The sequence below is a fragment of the Pseudopodoces humilis genome, chromosome 5 (genome assembly GCF_049639895.1).
Source record: "Pseudopodoces humilis isolate 2021_Gansu_Grassland_sample_001 chromosome 5, ASM4963989v1, whole genome shotgun sequence".
Taxonomy (NCBI): Eukaryota; Metazoa; Chordata; class Aves; order Passeriformes; family Paridae; genus Pseudopodoces; species Pseudopodoces humilis.
Window position 1 is genome coordinate 29801172 of NC_142204.1, and position 20309 is coordinate 29821480.

Below are 20309 nucleotides of genomic sequence, written 5' to 3' on the forward strand. Positions count from 1 at the left end.
AGAAGCTCCTTTCAGGACTTTGTCTTGAGCAAGGTATCAGATCAATGTAGTGCCATGCCAGGAGCTGGACAACTTTCTTACCTCAACTGAAGCATGGTAACAGCCTCTTAATAAACAATAGACATTGGCGCTAAACAGGTATTGCTCATTTCTTCTCCTATATTTCACCCCTTTGTCATACTGGAACCTAAACAATCCCTAATATAAGTAACAACTTTAAAGAGACAAGTGAAGCGCATGTGTCTACCCTCTACATAGGAAAAGGAATGTTGCACTTAGTTGAAAAACTTAAAGATACATTTAACATTGCTATGTATGAGAACTAGGATGAATGAAACAAACTATGATAAATGCAAACAAGACTCACAGTTACAGAGTCAATTCTACTCCATTCAGTTGCAAGGCAGAAACACAGGTTTATTGTCAATGCCCTTATCCCAGAATAGGTCCAATTATTGTGCTGAAATCCATGCACAATTTCTGAGGAAACTTAGGGGCATTAAGGAAGGAATTCACAAAGGCCAGCACACCAACTCAGAAGCTGCCTCAATTAGCCCAGGTGAAACAGAGGAACTCAAGCCCTGTCTCTTTCTAGGACTTAGAAAAAGTTCTTTCAACTACTGGAAAGGACTTTAATCTACTCAAACTTCAATATATGAGCTCTCTCTTGGAGCTATGCCTCCACAAAATATTTACAAACACAGCTGAGGGGGCACTGCTGATATAAACCATAGATGAGCTTATTAGGGAAGCTTCTAAGACATGAAATCACAAGGAGGTATCCTACCTGTTACTCTATGGGGTGATATCAATATTACACTATTCCATGTGAAGAGCTGCACCTTGCTGCCAGCAGCTGGCAGGGACATAGCTCTGTCTGACAGGTATGTGCTGCAAAAGCCCACAGGATTTGGCACCGTAGGTGAAATGGCCAGAGAAAGGCCTGGCTGTGCATGCCAACAGCAGTGATGAGCGAGCACTGCGCTGCTTGGCATGGCTAACAGGCAGCCTGGGACCTGCCCAGAGCAGCGTTGAAGTGACCCAGGTGCTCCAACAGCAAGAGCTGCAGTGCCTGGGCACCCGGCTGGAAGCACAACCAGCAGCTTGCTGGGGAACCATTTAAGGCTGCCCATTTAGAATCCAGGTGCCAGCAAGAGAAATGCCCTGAGAATCCTGAGTTCATTTCTATTGCAAACAGCTGGATAGCATTTCTCCTATAACCTGAAGTTGCTTTTAAAACAAGCACTTTGCAGATGTAGTCATCAGATCCACCATGAGTACATTAACCAAGGGGATGATAAGAGTGTTTTGCCACCCTGACTGCAGCAATCGCTGGTCAAGAATATCAATATGAAACTAATCTTACGTGGGATGTAGCAGAACTGGATCACAGGGAAATAAATGACTTTTTAATTAAATGGAAAACAAGTATGAATAAAGAACATGTCACTTTCAAAAGCTGAGCAAACAAAGCCATTGCCTACAGTGAATAAAATAATAGTTAAATAAATATTTTCTTCACATACAAATACTAGAAAGTACTGACTTTCCTTTTCATTCCAGCTTTTCTTTCCCAGTAGTTATTCTGCTGAGGACACCTATGGCCCTGCTTACATGCAGCACTACCTGCCTATGGAGGGAGCTTACATGCCACCAGAGCCAGACAGAGATCCCTGGGGCTGGCAAGGGGCTTAGTCCTTTACCTGTCAAAGTCCTTTTACTCATTCCCAGCACATACTTTATTAGAAAAATCAAAAACTGAAACAGGCTGTTTGTTAAAAAAGACAACATATTGTTAACTACAAATGAAAGCTAAGAAAAGCATATGCACAGGACTAAAATCACCTTCTTTAAAGCCATGGGGAGCTTACCCTTGACCTTGACAGGAGAAGGGTTAAGTGAGCTTGGGTTAACGATGAGCATTTTGGAAAATCTCAAGCAAAGTGATGAAATAGTAAGATTAAGAAGGTTGACAGAAGAAGTGGTGCCCTAATACTGATTTATTTACCTTGATCCAGTGCATTAATGCTTATTTCCTGCACATATAAACCCTATAGCATAAATCAAATTGGCTCCTTCTCTAAATGTAAATTGGAAGGAACATTGAAGCTTCACTTCAGTTTGCATCAGCAGAGATCGTCAAAACACATATAAAACTCCTTGCCAATACATCAATATATGGGGTTTTCTCATTTGCAAGAATAAATTACTCAGTTATAAGTTTTCTCAGTTACTCTGGAGCATGTGTTAGCACGTATCTGAGGGGCACAGAGGACATTAATTAGCATCAACAAACTTATTCACAGAAAAAGCAAGAGCAGGAAGAAAAAAAGAAACTCTGACAGTATACTGGAACAATGGCCTAATGGGAAAAAGAAGCAACAAGACTGGTTTTCTGTTTACACAATTACCAAGTAGATAAAAATTGTCTTTAAAAGTCTTGTATAAAAAACAATAAATCCTCTAACAAGATAGACTGTATCACTTGGAGGTAATGAGTGATACTTGGGTGCTTTAGTTCTCCTTCACATAAACAAATATATGACTATAAACAGATCTGGAATGAAAACTTAGCTGCATAGGGCAGCGCAGGGAGGGCTTCAAGATACACTAACAATGTAATTAACTGTATCCTAGAGGAACCTCCTGACCTTTGCCATACAAGTGACATTTCCTGGTGAGGATTAAGTCACACCACTGCTGATACTCTCAGTTGACAGGCAAAAGGAGTATGGAGACTAAACTAGTAATAGCTTTCCAGATGTGAAAGTTATTTTTCTTTGAAGGTCAAGTCATGCTGCCATGTCAGTGCAGGGAAGACAGCATAGCATCCATTCTTTCACCAGAGAGAACATTTTAGTCATCAGTGGCAAGGCCTTTGTCCTGCTCTGGTCAACAGGAGTCTGGCCTCTGACTTCACTGGAGCCAAGACTTTTACTAAGACACTATTTAGCATTTTTACTGACTTTGGGAGGTTATGCAGCCTCCTCAACCCAGATAAGTTAAGGCGAATGTGTTTTCTCTGCTTGGTTGGCTTTTAAATAGTACGCATAAACTTAATTTATGAAAGACAATAGATTTTCCCATACAATATAAATAAAAAATTAAACATCTTCAGATGATGCTACAAGGCAACTGTGAAGGTGCTAAAAAAGAAGCAGGTCAGCTCTGAAGGAGAATATTAATGAAGATAAAAATTCATAAAATTAAGGCTAGAGACTCCTAAGCAGAAAGTTCTCCCAGTTATTTTGGAACACATATTAGCATGTATGTATGGGCCACAAGAGCCATTAATTAGTATTGACAGAATGCCTATATTGATGCAAAAATAACAGTTGCATCTTTTTTTATGCTTACAAGTGGCTTTATCAAGCTGCAGGATCAAGTCCTTACAAGAAAGTTTCCAGTCTTCTCCAGAAAAGAATTATCACTGTCTGTACAAAGCTTCTTCAATGGCTGCAAGCAAGACCAACTGTGGGAAGTTTGCAACAACCAATAAAAGATCTCAAGGATCACAGAGGATTGCAATTATGCATGTTTTTGGAAATATAAAATACAGGCAAAATTTAATCATATTGTGATGCAAGTTGAGGAGAAATAGTGACAGAGAATTAAGGCATTTTGTCTAATGGAAAACTACAGGTAGTGAACTCTGTAAGCCATTTGGAATGGACATACTCCAAGATGAGAAACAGTACTATAAACTCTAGGAAACAGAGATATTAAAAAAATCAGAGGGGAAAAAAAAAAAAGCATTTATTTGCACGCAGCAGTATCCCTGATATGATACTCATCTACATCTATATGGAAGTATGAAAACAGAATTCTGGGAAGAAAGGATTCCAAGATGGCAGGTTCCATTAGTGGACAAAATTTCTCCCAAATTTGCCCTAAACCAGGACATCACCTCATTCCGTGGCCAGAGGAGGATACAGATGCTGATACATGTGTATCAGCAAGCAGTAGAGCAATAGGAGACTAGCTACACATATACAAATACAGATTATGCTGAGGATCTGGTGTTCAGACTACACACAGTTGGAAGGTTTCACTTCTAACTTTGTTCTAGTCTGGTCCTATGGATCCAGTGACCAATTTTCAGTTTGAATTCACCTGAAAGAAATCTAATTCAAACACTCCCATTCACTTAAAAAACACATTCCTAATCTGAACTTGAAGTCACACATACGCATCCAAAGTACCCTGTGTCAGCAGCAGTTACATTTGGAATAAAATCCCATATACTGAGCTCGGAGAGTTTGAAACCAAAGTTACAGAATCACAGAAAAAATTAGGTTGGGAGGTACTTTTGGAGGTCATCTAACATCAAAGTAAAGCCAGTTTCAAAGTCTGATCAGGTTGCTCAAGGTCTTGTACCCCTGAGTGTTAGGTGTCTCTGAGGATGGAGATTCCAAATCCTCTTTGGGCAATCCTACTTGCTCTGCAAACTCTCCTGGCCAGTGAATTTTTAAAATTCGATTCAATTACACTTCCCCTCACTACAACTTGTGGCCACCATTTCTTTTTCTTTTGCAACACACCCACATCAAGTGTCTGACTCCACCTTTTCTGAGTCTACTTGGCCTTCTATCCTCCAAGAATAAAGTCAGTTGTTTCAGCCTTTCCCTGTAGCTTACACTGAATTAACCACTTTAGTGGTGCTCCAAAAGACTCTAGTTTATCAGTCTTTCATTTGTACTGGTGGCATAAAGCTAGACAGAGTATTTTAAATACAATCTTCTAATACCAATATAGGCAAACAATCACTTCCCAAAGCCTGCTTGCTGGCTTTGCTTTTGCTGACGGAATCTTGTGCGTTCATCATCATACTTGTTGTCTATCAAGACAACCACCTTTTTTTTATCCAGATTTGCAACTGGCCAGTCAGTGCCCAGCTTGTACAATTTTGTGGGAATTTTGTATCCCAGGTGCAGGACTTTACACTTCTTTCTCCTGAACATTATGAGGTTCTTGCTGGCCCATTCATCCAGCTTGCTGGGGTCCCCCTGAGAGGCAGTCCCACTCTCCTGTGTCAAATTATACCCAGGGTCTGGAGTCATCCTGTTTTCCAGCTTCAGGCACCATTCAGAAGGTCAAGTAAGCAAACAAAATTAATTCACCTAACAACTTCCTGAAGATACAGTCACTCCAATCACCCAAATCTCTGACAAAGAATTGGTCCCACTATCAGCCCTGAGAAACATAATTCCTGATTAGCCACTTGTTAGATGGACATTGAAGCTGCAACCATGATCCTCTTAGACTGGTGGTCCAACCTTTCTTTAAGCCGCTGTGCAGGTCACCCATTCAGTCCATACCTTCCCAGCTAGCCACAAGAATGCTACGAGACTGTGCTGAGAGCCTTGCTCAAGTCAATTAAATGAAATCTGCCGCTGTCATTCACAGAGGTGGTTGTTTTATTATAGAATGCAAGAATCAAGCTGGTTAAGCTTGATTTACCTATGGTATGCCCAAGGTGGCTGTTCCCTGTTACTTTACTGCATTTTGTGCATTTGGCTTGCCACAGCCTCCCAAACATGACAGAAAACAGCCTCTCAAAGACATAGTCTGGCTCCCTCAGTTCTCTCAGATATATCCCATCCAGCTCCATGGATTCATGGAGAACGCTGCTTGGACTCAATTCCTTCATAAGGGATCACTGAGCCCTACAGTCATCCTTAATCTCCTGAAGTATTATTATAACCATATGAGAGAGTAGCAAAGTCTGATGATGCCAGGTCTTGGCAACCTCTGTGAACCAGTCCTTGGGGAAGCAGCAAACTTTGGAAGGCATCAAGTCTGGTCAGCACACGGATGTCTCCACTTCCTATACCAGGGAGTTTTCAATACCAGTTACCCATTGCTTCCTCTTAGCAGCACTGGTTAAGAGTAGTTGATTAGGCATAGCTGGTATGAACACCTCTCTTGCCAGAACTCACTCCTCCTTCCTTGTTTTCAGGTCTATATGTTTCATTAAACCTGTACAATTATTATTAGCCTCACACATTTGTAATACTTGAGTACACCAAGTATGGGTATATCTTTCCATTAACTTACCTGAAAGAAACTGCTTGAGGCTGGAAACACTACTTTCTAACACCAATGCCTAATATTCAGGCTTCTCAAAGTGAAAACATAAGATGTATGCAGCATAAAGCCAGCTACTCATGAACATGGCAAAAAAAGAAAGCAAGCAGATATTCCTTAAATTGAAAGAAAAAGAAGAAAAAAAATATACACACATTAAACTAAAACTACACACACAGACTGTTCCATAGTACCTGAGAAGTCAATTACTTGTCCATGTCATGATGCATACAGTTAATATTGAGTGTGTGCACAAACCTTTAATGCCAGACTTCACAGATCTTGCTGCAGTCAGGAACACAGCCAAAGCCATAAATGTAACACCCGATTTTCAAAGGAGATGGGAATGTGAAAAAGAGTTTGGGAAATTCTCCTATGAGGATGCCTTTGAGTTGCTCCAGATAGTCAGAGAATATTTTCTGTAGCCCCCAGCCATTAAGATGTGGCACAAGGGCATTCCTTCATCTCCAGGTCAACCAAGTGAGACCAAGGCTGCTAAGCCCACCCCTTTCCTTCAGACATACATAGGAGGAAACTCCCCCTTCTGCCACTGGACTATACAAGAGAGGGGAGGGAAAGTGAAGAAAAAAAATCCTACCGTCTTCTGTCCACCATTTTAGAGAGAAAAGGGATTCCTCAGCTGCTTTTCCTATCTGACAACTAAATGGGAATGGCAAGAGATCAGGCTGTTTCCTCACTGCATTAGATGGGAGAGAAAGCAGAATAGAAGGAGGGCAGGGAGCAGCCAACAAAAGGTAAGAGATACTAAAATTCCCCACGTACTAATGCTTTTGCATTTGAATCCAAATTCTTAGAAATCCACAAGCCAGCTGTGGAGAAAGGACTTTGGGAAAGCTGGGAGGGGATGGAAGGATGTCTCGCTTTCTCAGCATAAGTACTCGGCATAAGTGTTTTGCTTTGTTTTGTATTTTCATGCTTCATCCAAAGTGTTACACAACATGAAGCTTTATATAGCTACATGACAACACACAATCCCCACACATCCAGGGAAAAACCTCAACCACACTAAAATTTGTTCAAATGAACACCCAAGTCTAGCAGGACACTAATGTTGACTAGGTACCACAACAAAATTATGCATTAGAAAATATTCCTCGCCTAGTTGTGAGAGTACAGCTTTCCCATGGCAATTCTGGTGCCCTAAATTCACTAACATTTGCCAGATAGCAGCAGCTGCTCCAGGATTCCTTTGGCAAACGCCGTATCTCACTTTTTTGTTCTCGGTATGCTGCAATTTCCTGTGGAATGAAGAAATCATCTATACTACAAAGAGGTGCAGTACTAACACTTTTAGAAGTAAATTATTTTACAGCACGTGTATTATGGAGAGAAATATAATACTTGAGATGAGAAATTCCCAACCAGAGAGAGATTAGAAAAACAATCTGATAAACAAACACCATCAAAACTTGTATTTTTTTTTATTCAGAGCAAAAGATATTGGGTAACTGTTGCTGTTTGCTGTTCCTAGAAAGAAGGGAATTCTGTTGCAAACAGCTGTAGTTTTTCATAGGAATTATAAGACTATATTGAAGATTTATGTTCCTGACAAAGGCATGAAGTTATCCAAACTAGGGCAGAAAAATCAGAAGTCTTTCCCCAATGAAACAGACACGCATTACTTTTGTTAACTGTTACTATGGCAGAAGTTTTGATCTTCAAAACCAGAAACTCATTCTGTGGTCGAAGTTTATAATGATTAAGTTTGTGTGGCAATGCCACTCTGCACAGGGTGAACTGGCTTATCACAGGTTGTTATACAAACCAGAAAGATACTCTATCACCTTTAAATCAATTGAAGTCATAAACACTTACCTCCAAAAGCACGACTTTAAACTTTCCTCTTGAAATTTTGGGGTTTTACAATTATGCTTTCCCTAACTTATGAAAAGGTTTCCTCAAAGCTGTGGCCATCTGACAGTTCCATAGGAGAGAGGAGAAAGGAAAAATGCTGTCCTTGCATGAAGTAAACAAGCAAGGGGAAGAAATCCTGTGTATGCTGCAGTTACACAGATGCAACTGGCCCTACCTGCCTGCACACTACCCTCCTGATTCTCATGGAAAAACTATTCCTCATGCTCTGCAGAATTAAGGTCTTCTGTGGTCAATGGAAGTACATCAGATAACAGTATAAAGAACTATTATTTTTAAGTCAACTGACATTCAGCAATAAAACTCAGGATAACAGAGGTTTTAAAGCTCATTTATTTGCAAGCAGCTGAACAGCATAGTCTGGGCTGAATCCTGGGCCAATTTACAGTTCCACTCTATGCTGTTTCATGAACATTACACCGAGTTACACAACTTAGGAATCAATAAATCCATTGCCTTGAAAGAATTTGCTTAAAGACTCACAATGAGTCAATGGCAGAGTCTTGTCTAGATCTCAGACTTTGGCTTCCATTTTACAGTTGCTTGGTCCACCAGATCGTATTTATACAACACCAACAAAAATATTTTTATTTCTGACTTTCTGAAATTGCTGTTTGTTTGATTTGTTGGTTTGGCCTTGTTTTTTACTAGGAAAAGAAAATAAACTGAAAGTTTCTACATAATTACAGTTTTGAGGTTTTTTTAACCAACTATACTTCTCAGCTGAACGAAGGATAGAAAGCCTGATCTCTTTGAACAAAATGCAAAATAATTCAAAGGCCTACACAAAAAAAAAAAAATCACAGTGTACATGCCAGTTTTCAGGTTCAGATAGACATAATTTAATAGTCTATTTAATTACTGACTTTAAAAATCCTACATGTAATCACTGAGAAGCAAAAGACTAAAACAAAACCTTCCATCAAGGATCAATTTTCTACCACTCCTTACTCCTGCAAAAGGGTCTGTAAAAACTAAGGATAGTTTTTTTTTTTCCTTAACAGAATTTTAATTGAGCATAAGCAAGTGAACAGAAAGCACTCCATTTCCATGGCATTTATGATCCAAAGTAAAAAAAAAAAAAAAATTAAAAATCTGGGGACATAAAACCAACTTCCATTTTAAAAGACTTAGGATCTAAAAGAAGGATAGTGTCTATGTGGCAAGCTTTTTTCATCACAAATGGCTTCCTTAAAACAAATTACCACTGACAAATAATCAGTTATAAGCATAGTTTCCAATAGGGCATAAGTTATCTAGCATAGCACTAGAGAACACACTTAATTTTAAATATGCTTATGGTTTTTTTAGAGCCAATGGCTCTTTCCATGCTTAAGGCTAAGTGCATGTTCATGTACTCCACCAAGACAAAAAGCTTCCAATGTTGTTAGAATGCAAAGTGAATCTTTTTATCCCAAACCACATTTTCTTGCATGTAATCAGCTCTGATGCTGCCACCATAGTTTCCAATTCATTCCAGGGCGCACTCAGCATTTATGAGGGCACAGATGGCGCTCTTTCTTTGGTTTCTAAAGAACATGCCTAAATATTAAAACAAACTTGGCTTTCCGCCTCCTATCCTGTTCTTACTCTCTGTATTGCCACCATAAAAATAACGGTAACCTTTGATCTAACCTGGAAGCCTTCTCTAATTTACACACAAAATTTGGCAATAGGACTATCAAGTACAGTCAGCCCACTTGAAACCAGAGAACCCGATACGCAGAAATCCAGCACATTAATCACAAGCCGTCAAGAGCAGGAACAAGCAGTCCACAAAACAATCAAAAGGACAAAAATTGGTAACAATTTTTTCAGTAACAAACTATATGATCCTGACTGTATTTAATGGCTGTGTGTGTCTGGAACTATAAGGTTATTCACCAGCTTAAGCAGCAATTATCAAACAAAGAGGCTGATTTGTAAGGCTAATAAAGAGCACTAGCACGACAGTATTTAAGTGAACAAGGCCTTTTCCAACACACTAAATGCCATGGTTTGCATTATGCTGAGAACTTGTAGGCAGCATAGGACACTTATTCCCAAATTTTGAAAATTGTTTACTCATTTCCAAGCACGCACACAGCAACGTACACAGAGACCAACAGAAAGACCAGCTGTCACAATATTCCATTAAAAATGTCCTAAGGTAAGGGAATCTCAGATTTGTCCAGCAGATCTTGATAAAATGTTCTTGAACATGCAGCTAACTGAGATGCAGGTGCACATGATGGTCAACAGGTCTTAGCCACCCTTCTTCACAGGCTTTCAGTCTCACGCAAAGCACACTGACACTGGAAAAATCACATGTCATGTGCATCAAAATATGTATGACCAAACTCAAATGGGGGTACAGCAGGAGGAAAGGCCTTGGAAAAAGATTAATCAGACTGCTTGGATAAGATGTTCCCAAGTGAGGACTATTTCACTACCTCACTGGCAACATGAGGTTAGCAGACAGTGCACACTGCCAGAATCTGGGAAAAGAAATGTGCATTTAAAGCTGTTCACTTGAATTCAGAACAGCTCAGCAACTGTATGCATAGACTGGTAAAGAAACATCTGAACAAACATCAAGTCTAGAAAACTAGTTTTAGAAGTACATTTAAATGCCAAAAAGCCAGAGATTATACTAAAGAATCAGTTAGCTCCTACATTTGTTTTAAAAATAAGCAACGGCTAGTAATTTTGCAAGTAAGGATCCTAGATATGTGCACTCCACTAAATACAATAAACTAAATAAATCTAAATTAGCATACAGTACTAAATCAAAATTACATTAAAATCATAATAAAAGTCAACAAGTAAAAACACTGTAAATTTAAATGTTTCAAGAACAAACCACTGTAAAACATACATAAATGAAACAATATTAGATATGGATGGCAAAGACACTGTTCTGCAGCTAGTCTAAATTACTTTTTATAGTCCATTCCCTTTGAGGCAATGGGTCCTCCTACATCCCCGCCTCTCCCAAGGTAGCCCCTCCTGCTGTCTCCTTGTCTCCTGAAACTCAGCCCTGCTCTTGTCCCAAACTTTGCAGTATTTCCTGCGGTTTGACTGGCTTCCAGGAAATTCAGGCTGTTCCCTCTTCTTGGTATCATGAGTTTACACGACGCATAACTTGAAATTACTGGTACATTCAATACTTTCAAAATTATGGCTTGAGAAAAAGCTTCAAAATAGCAGCAACAGCAACCCTGGCCTTACCTGAAGGATCTTGTATTGTCATTTCCTTCCGCTTCAGCATCAGCTTGTCCTTAACCCACGGGAACTCCTGTAAGGAATCCAAGAATGCATCAAAAGCTTTGGGTCCTCTAGTAGGGAGAATGTCAAGGAGCATCATGGTCTTCCTCTGGCTAGTGGTTTGGGCTTTTATTTCTTGAACATGACTGTCCGTGAGAATCCCCTCTTGGTAGAGATACTGAATAACAAGTCCATCCACCAGCACTTCTGTGCAGAGCTCCAGGCGCAGGGAGCGTAAAAGCTGCTTGTCTCTGGCATCCATCTGGCAACCTAGAGAAAAGGAGTAAGGAAATGTGTGAAGATTAAAATACTTCAACCTTTAACATTCAGAAGTGATATCTGAACATCCCAAAGTGATGTCTGACACCTGACAACCTTTAGAGAAAACTCTAAGCTCAGAAATCACCAACCTGGCAAAACTACTAATGATCCCCATCATCTTCTTTCCACTCGGATTTCACTGTCTCATGAGGTAAAATGATGCAATTTCTGGGAAATACTAGACAGGAATAGAACATTTGGCATTGCGAAGACCAGTCCTTTGCTGGAATGAAACCCATGCCAAATAATCCTGCTATTAACTGGTTAAGGTCCATACTAAAGGCAGTTAGAGCACTTGCCAGACCTTACGAGACACTAACTAACCCCCCAAAATTAAACAGATGTCACACCTGACCACTGATACAATTACAAAAGCAGCAGCAAGACTGGTAGATGCATCTCAGCCAAGCAGAAGCAGCAGGGACAGAATCAGCAGGTAGCTTTGGCCTACATGATGCATTTCAAATTTAGGAGGGGTAGAAACGTACCTTATGTACCAGGTCTTTCTCAACCTTGACTCATCTTGGAAGACTGCTCAACTGTTCAACAGTTGATGAGAAGAAACTTTCTTTGAATTTCCATCTCAAACTTATCCCCTTCTATTTATAGGCATTTGTTCTGCCAGAACTGTTGCTTAGCTTAAGTAGCTCTTCTCCCTCTCTTCTAATGTGTTCACAGGAAGTGATCAGATGCCATCTGCCAGCTTCTGTCTCACTTGGCTAACACTGACTAGACAAAAGGTGAAAAAGATGCATTTATTGCCACTACAAAAGAATAATCAGGGTCCAGAGACACCAAGCAGCTCATCCAAGACCAAGTCAGAAGTTCAAGCCAGAACCTTTGAACCAAATCAAAGTTCTTAACGACAAACATATCCCTGGGCCCATTACTAGCACTTGAAAAGGAAAATGACAAGACAACATAATTAAATACTTTCTCATTAGTAAAATGAAGTAAAAAAATGGCAGCAGGTGTTGAGTGTGATTACCAAGAGGGTTTCTCATAATTAAACTAGACACTGCTGTTTGAACCACTAGACCTTGCAGAAATTCCACTTCATTCAGCTTGAGGATACAAGGACAGAATCTTTAAAGCTTTTCCATGAAACCTGATGAAGCCTTCTTACCAACAGAGGTGCCTACTCACTCCCAGGGCCCCATCAAAGACAGTGTGGTTGGCCTGGTTGTTGAACTCCAGGAGGGTGACCAACAGAATATATTTGCATGTAAATGGCACCTTGGACAGAATGCAAGAACTCAGTGCCATGGGAGAGACTGGAAAAACCTGTCTGTGACATTCTCTGACACAGCTACTTTCCAAAAATGCTTCCATCAAGTGCCAAAAGCACTGCTGGAAAGCATCTTCCCGGAAGACTACCATCTTTCCCAGGTTACCCAGCGCATTTCTCATCTACTGAAGTGAATTTCAAAGTGCTTATCTTCTGTCTAGGGATCATGTGGGAATCAAATACTGCTATGCCAGCCCATGTCCCTATGAAATCCTAGTTTGCCAAGCAGAGTTCAAACATCAAACTCCATCATGGACTGAGACAGTAGTGCAAGCAAGGAGATAAAAAAGAGCAGGCAAGAAAGAGAACTGGATTTTCCCACTTGATGTCAGGATGCTAATTTTGGACAGGTGAAGCTGAAGATTCTGGTCATTGTACCTGTACACTACAGGAAGCAATATCTGGACTACAGGAAAATTCAGGCAGTAAATCCTACCACTTCTTCCTTCTAGGAGAACATCCCTGAGCTCATGAAGCACTTGCAGGGTTCAAGAAAGGCACCCAGAAGCACCTCTGAGGGTGTGACCTCAACCCAGGTAGAAAACTGTTACATATACTACAAAAGTTTTGTCTCACATTCTGAATGGGCGCTGAGAGTCCCCGTCCAGGATCATCCTCACGTGCTGGATGAGGACTGTACAGAACTTGATGAGCTCCTCTTCTTCATGACCAAAGCAACCAACACTTTTCAAAAATAAAGCTCTTACAAACCAAAGGTTTTCACCTTTGAACACTGAGAAACGCCAGGAATCTGAAGGGGGAATTTCTGCTGAAAAAGGCCTTTGCCTTCAGATTGCAGAGTGCACACAACTGAGGGTCTAAAGTCCTGGCACTGGCCTGGTAAACTTCCAGGATGGGGCATGCTGATTTCTAAGGCCTTTTTAAATATAAAGTGTTTCTTTGTGTGTGCTTACTGTGAGAAGCAAATGTCTAAGTTAGGAACTAAGCATCTAGATATGGAAATATATCAGGATTTTGATGTGTAACAGTGCTGGGACAGAGTTTAGTGCAACGCAGAATTAACAAATTCATTTTAGCCACAGCCTGTATCTAGGGATTCAAAGTAAGCTCTGAATTAAATTTAGTCTAGTAATTTTACAGAAAGTAAAAATATGAAATGTCCATTTACCCAAAAGATTACATGGTTCAAACATCCCCAGATACTTCTGAAAATGGATCTTTTCCATTCTAAAGCCAAATTCTAAGAAATATAGCCCATGACCTGCTGAATGAGCACAGTCCTTGATTCAGCAACACAAGCAGGTTTGCATTTTTCTGGATCTGACAGAGTAACTGTACATGACTGGGGATAAAACTTTTGATAAGGACCCCTTCTGACACTAAAAAGGCTCATTCACTTAGATTTTTTTTGCTAGAAACATTTCACCGTTTTCTAGAACTCCAACTGCACTCACCTGCCTAACCCATGAGTGATTCTGGCTACTAACAGCATACCTACGGGTTAAAAATCTTACCCACACCCCCCCCAGAAAAACCAAAAACCCCAAGTTCTGCTTTAACGTCTTCCCTGCCGAGGTCTGGCAGCTGCTGCTCCTGTAACAGCCAGGGACCAGCTGCCCGCACCCCGGCCCGAGCCCCCGGCCGGCAGCATCGGCCCGCGGCCTTCCTCCCCTCCCGGCCTCCCTCCGGGCAGGGCTGCGGCAGTGGAGGCGGCCCCGCCGCCCCGGCCCGGCCCTCCCGGGAAGCCCGGCCCCCGCCCCGGCCCCCCCGCGCCGGGGGCGCCGCCGAACGGCGCCGCTCTCCCGCTTCCCCTTGGCGGCGCCCGGGACGGGACGGGACGAGCGGAGCGGAGCCGCCGGCAGCGCCCGGCGAGCGAGCGGCGTGCGAGGAGCGCCCGCCCCGTACTTACGCGAGGGGAGCGGGAAGCTACGCGGGGCGCGCCGGCGCCCGCGGGGCCTGCGCGGGGAGCACCATCTTTGTTGAAGGCAAGAGGGCTCTGCCGGAAGCCGCCGCCGCCGCCGCCCTGCTGCGGGCGGCCGAGGAGGGGCGGCCGCTCCGGGCCGCCAGCGCGGGAGGGGCCCGCGGCCGCCATGTCAGCTGCGGGCAGCGGCCGCGGCCCGCCCGGGAAGGGGCCCCGCCGCTGCTCCTGCCGCTGCCGGGGCGGGGACGGGAGGTGTCTCCGCCAAGGAGGCGCCTTTCCAGGAGTTCTGAGGACCTCCTGCGCTCTCAGGAGTCAGAGTGGTGGGGGTGTTTAGTGAGAGGAGGGGTTGTATCTGAAATCAAAATAGAAATCACGAAATTGCAGTTTTGATGACATTAGAAACAGCTGATCTCATTACTCTCTAGGCATACTGGTTACTATTTGTGAGTATGCGCTAAAATGAACTTCATCCTGGTGCTGGTATCGTCATATCAAACACGGAGCATATTACAGCGAGTATTGTACACATTTAGCTTCGTTACTTCTATGTGAACAGCCTAAAAATGAAAAAACTTTAATTGACGAAAACCATTTAGTAAAGTAATAGCTGGCCTGTGTCTACCACAGTGCCGTGCACATTCTTGTTGTTTTATTCTTCTGTTAATGAATACTGTATTATTCACTTGGTTTTATACAGATACCTGGAACCGAAATACGGTAGAAAAGAGAAGACTGTGATTCACAGAGCTGTAAAAACGACCCGGTGTCACTTTCGCTCACACATCATGGAATAACTTTTTCCCCCTGTTGCATAGGTGTCAGGTGTCACACGGGATTGAGTGGTGTCAGCCCTTTTTCTTTCATGTCGGGACCGCAATAGCGATGAAAGAGGAAAAAAAAAAAAAAAATCTTCCAGTGCTGGAACGTACTACCTTTGAAGCTGCAGGCAGCCACAGCAAGCTGGCTGTGGTCTGCACAGCGTGCTAATACCTACCCTCTGGAAAAGATGGAAAAGTGGTTGCTGCAGCTGCTGCTAGAAACGTCGTCACCTTGTGAATCCCATTTGTACACTCTGTTTAGACTAATCGTACAGATTTAAGGGTATTTGAAATATTTAAGGGTATTTGGAAGCTAGTTGTGGAAACCTTTACGTGTCTTTCCTAGATACTGTACCCTGGAATTACTTGCCATGGAAAAACGTTAGCAAAAGTATTGGTGGAGTTCACATACTGCCTATGCTTAGCATGTTATCTGTCTACAAGATTTTGCATAAAGATAGGCAGTCACACTCAGGAATCTTAAATCCTTTCCCTTTGCTTTTTCCTGTGGCTGACATTTGAGAATTTATGTGGACACAGAATATAAATCAGCCTCGAAGGCAAAGTTTGTATGCTGGTTTTAAGAAATGTTTTAAAAAAATAGATGCATTTGTCATGCAGCCAGTTTCTGCAAAGATGCTACTTATTTGGCAGTTTTATACCAGTGTTTTTGGTTTTGGTTTGATGACATAACACTTTTATCTATAATTATTTCCAGGTAATAAGTTTGATACAGCGGGTTAAATTGCTTGTGAATAATTGATAAATAGTATCTTATTGTAATATATCTGATAAACCAAGGTAAATATTTTTTTTGTCTCAGGGACATGTTAGTCTTCTAGGAACACAGACATAAAAAAAAAATCTAAATGCTCCTCTATGTTGTTTCAGAGCAATCTATTAACAGACAACAGCCAAGTAAGTCATCATTGGTAACTCCAAGACAAAAAGTATGCTGCTGTTGGTGCCAAAGTACAACTGAGGTGGTTTTAAATTTTCTTGCCACAACGTTTGTAATATTAGTTGTGAGAAGATACATTTGTAAACAGCACAGAGCAGCACCAGGGAGCAGAGACAAGCACAAACTGTCTGTACAATCTTTTCTCAGCGCAGCGCTACACAGCTACTGAAAGTTTCCTTTCCCAGCTTCTTGTACTTCTGATGGTCAGTGCTGGTTGTTGGTTTTTATTTTGTTTTTTCAGTCGTGATCTAAGGACCTGTATTATATCTGGAACAGAAGTGACCAAACGTGGACACTTCAGAGAATCTCATCATTGCAATCCTGACAGCTGCTTTTAATTGCAGATAATGTGGCTGCATTTTAAAATAGAAAATTAGGACAAGCAGTTACATCACTTGCATTTACTATATCTTTTTGCCAGATGAGGCAGATAGGTTTTTTTAATTTTATGCTATCCAAGAATGTCTTAGAAAGTTATAGATAAAAAACATATGGATATGCATAGAGCAGCTCCAAATTCCACCCAAGGAAATTATAGCAGTTATACAGTCAGCATTTAGTCACGTATTTGCTTGCAGTCTGAAGAGAGATAGAAAGAAGAAAAGCAGTGAAAGGAAACAGATAAGCCTAGGAAGGAAGAGGACAGCGCCAGAGGTCCAAAGCTCATTAAGGGAAAATCTGGTGTTTCCTTTTCCTAATATTAATAACTAGTGCTGCAAATTGATTTAGTGGAAACTGTAAATGTGCTACTAGTGTTTTGGGTTCATCTTTAGCAATGCAGCCCAGGCTTTGATTATATAGTACAGGTACAGGATAAGGATACACAGAGTTAATACTTTGTCCAAGGAGTGAAGTCCTTAAATTCTTTGTTTTAGTCCCATTTGAGTTCAGCCCTCACTAAAAGTCTTCCAGTTCTGTTCTGGTCCAAGTTCAAAAAAACTTCAGAGAGATGGTTTGGTTCTATTTCAGTTTTAAGGACAAATACATACATATATTTTAGATATATTTGAGCCAGTTTGGTGTCAACTCAAAGGCCCACTAACTGCTTAAATCTCAAAGCTAACCATGTAGATTAAAAAAGTATTTCCTGGACTTTGCAGATCAATGGACCACAGTCAATTCTGCACATCAGTATCCTCAGACTTTTGGTCTTAAAAGGTTGTTCTGTTTGGTTCTGCATATTGAGAGGCCATCATATCTGTATTTTGTTTTCTACAGACTAGTTTATTTTCTGCTGATAACAAGAGGCCAAATGGGTTGTTAAAACTGGCACAAGCAGATTAAATCTATTAGGATCATGCTATTTTCAGTTGTCTGCAAGACAGCATTCCAGCTTTAGGGACAAAAGAAAAAATAGGATTTTGTTATTAAAATAAGATTTGTTTACTAAAAACACATCTAAATGGTTAAATCTCTCACAAAACCTCAGAAATTAAGAATGGAAAAGAGAAACATATCTTGTATGCTTGCCTATCAATTTTAGAAAAAAGAGCACAGAAAACATTTCTGTAAGTGATGTGTCTCAAAAACAGTGTTAAAATGTAAGTCATAGTGAGCCAAACTAGGTGGCCTGAAGGCCAGATGAGGGTCTTGCAAACCACTGCTGTCCACTGCTGAACCAGACAATAACCCCTTCCTCCCTCTTCTCTTCCTCCTCAGCCTGGTGCCCATTGCACTCCCCTTTGCAGCTGTGGGCCTCTGTAATGCCAACATCCAGATCTCCTGTGCCAGTCACTGAAAACCTGGCTGTGATGCCAGGGAAGGGAAGGGCTTGGTATAGAAAGTTTGCCCAAAATGTAGACCAAAACCTAGGCATGCTGTGCTGGATGCTGGCAGGATTTGAGGGCACTAGATGGTCAGTTGGGAAGGGGTGTTGCTCTTCAGGTGACATCTGCTACTAGAAAATTATTCCTTATCCCTCCTAAAAAAAGATGTTGGGAGGACCGAAGCACATCACTTGGGCTGCTGCATAATTGTTCTGATACATTGTAACTTCCATTTATTTAAATAATAAAGGCTTTAAATGCAGATCAAAGAGAGGAATTAATATAAAATATAGGTGACATGTCATGAACTTCCTTAAAAGTAGCATTTTATTAAAAGGCACATCCAGCATGTAAGTAAAATATAGCACAGAAAGTTTTAAAGGATCTTAAAACATGGGGTTTAAAGTGATTCTGTAGTGTCTATACATTTACATTTGTTTCCATAATAAAAATAAGTGTTTATTAGCAGTACTGCAGTGAATTCTTAGTGCTGTTTCCTATGATACAAATAATCCCTAGCAAAAAGTTATAAAAAGGAGAAATAGTTATAAAGGGAAGCAAGCATCAAATGCAAAACTTTTGCATACATTTCATTTTAAAAATCCACTGAATTGTAAAAAAACCCGTGTACTTAATAATTGCAAAACATGACTCAGTATTTCTCAGAATTTGTAGTCCTTCAAATATATGAATTCATGTAGTTCTCTATTTTTAAGTTTAATTTAAAGATTCTTTGAGGAGACAGATGAAATACTGCAAGCCTCTTATTATTTATTATTTATTATTTATTATTTATTACAGACTTAGGAAATTATTTTTTAAATATAAAGCACTATTTTATTAATATGAGAACAAACAAAGAAAATTCACTAATCAACCTGAAAATCAAACATGGCAAATGACTAAAATAAATTAAAGATTGAAGTCTGAAACCTTTTCACAAAACCAACTTACTTTACTTGCAAATTACAGCATATTAAATGGTTTTCTAATATTTTAGATATGGAAGGTTGATTTTATTTAGGTGGAGAATAGCTGTTGCTATTATATATCTTCTGTTGTTTTCCCAGGATTTGAACTGGGCAAATTCATGCACAATACCTGCATTTTGCAAGGTTCTTACTTTAAGGGTAGACTTCAGGAGCTAGTAATGATTCATGGAATGTTTTTACAGGTAGCCTAACAAGATATTTGCCACTGCTTATACCTTTCCCATACATCCTGTTTTCAAACAAAAAATACTGTTTGATTTAAAATTCACTTGATCTATTTTGTTCGCTTTCAAAATGAAACCTGCCTGCCTGCAGGCTAGTGAAGCATCCTGCAGTAGGCACTGCATCCTCTATCAGGAGAGTTAAAAGAAACAGATGAATTTCCTGAAAGATTCTCACAAACAGTTTCCCTTGCAGAAAACACAAGTCTGAAGCACTTCAGCTCAGGAAGGAGCTGTGCCACATCCACTGCAATCTAGTTAGACAAGGATCACACTTTTCTAACTTACTTCCTTCTCTCTTTTTAGCAGTGCAGCCAATCAAAGATATTTTCCTCATTGCAGCTTAAGTCCCTATCAATGTTATTTGAAGTATAAGCCACTTTTCACCCCATGCTGAGAAATTACAGAATGTTGAGTCCACCGCCCACTTTACAGATGGATAAATTGCAGCTCAGTCTTTAATAGTGCTCTTTCTACAAAAAATGACCCAGCTCAAAATCCCTTGAACAGTAAGAGTTGGTCTACAACTTGTTCTGCCCTCCAGATGTGTCAAACAGGGTAAGAAAAAAAGCAAATGTGTGTAATAAGGTGTCCAGAGCAATCTCTCAAATTTGGAGAGTCTCCCTGAAGGCAGAGTGTGGGTACAGCAACTCAGCCAAACAGATCCTATTTCAGAGCTGCAACCTAAAGAGAGAAATTGTAACAAAGCATTTTGAAATGGGATTTTTGTGCTTTCACCTACCAGATTTACAGCTATTTTTCAAAAAACTCCTGTTATCAAGCCTGATCCAAGTATCTTCAAAAGAAGAATTTGCACTGGGCTTTGAATCTTTC

General features: G+C 40.7%; 1 protein-coding gene across 2 annotated transcripts in view; it reads right to left on the reverse strand.

Annotated features, from left to right (window-relative positions):
* CRADD (CARD and death domain containing adaptor protein) overlaps positions 1-14787 on the reverse strand; it is a 78787-nt gene extending 64000 nt beyond the window's left edge. The window contains exons 1-2 of one of the 2 annotated variants that reach the window (XM_014249127.2): positions 14706-14787; positions 11191-11496 (exon numbers count right to left, since the gene is read on the reverse strand). In XM_014249127.2, coding sequence (XP_014104602.1) covers positions 11191-11488 — 298 coding nt within the window. In that variant the 5' untranslated portion in view covers positions 11489-11496; positions 14706-14787. Of the gene's footprint in view, positions 1-11190; positions 11497-12035; positions 12277-14705 lie in introns of those variants that run through there. The other variant, XM_014249128.2, reaches the window with a different exon arrangement.
* Positions 14788-20309: the final 5522 nt, after the last annotated feature.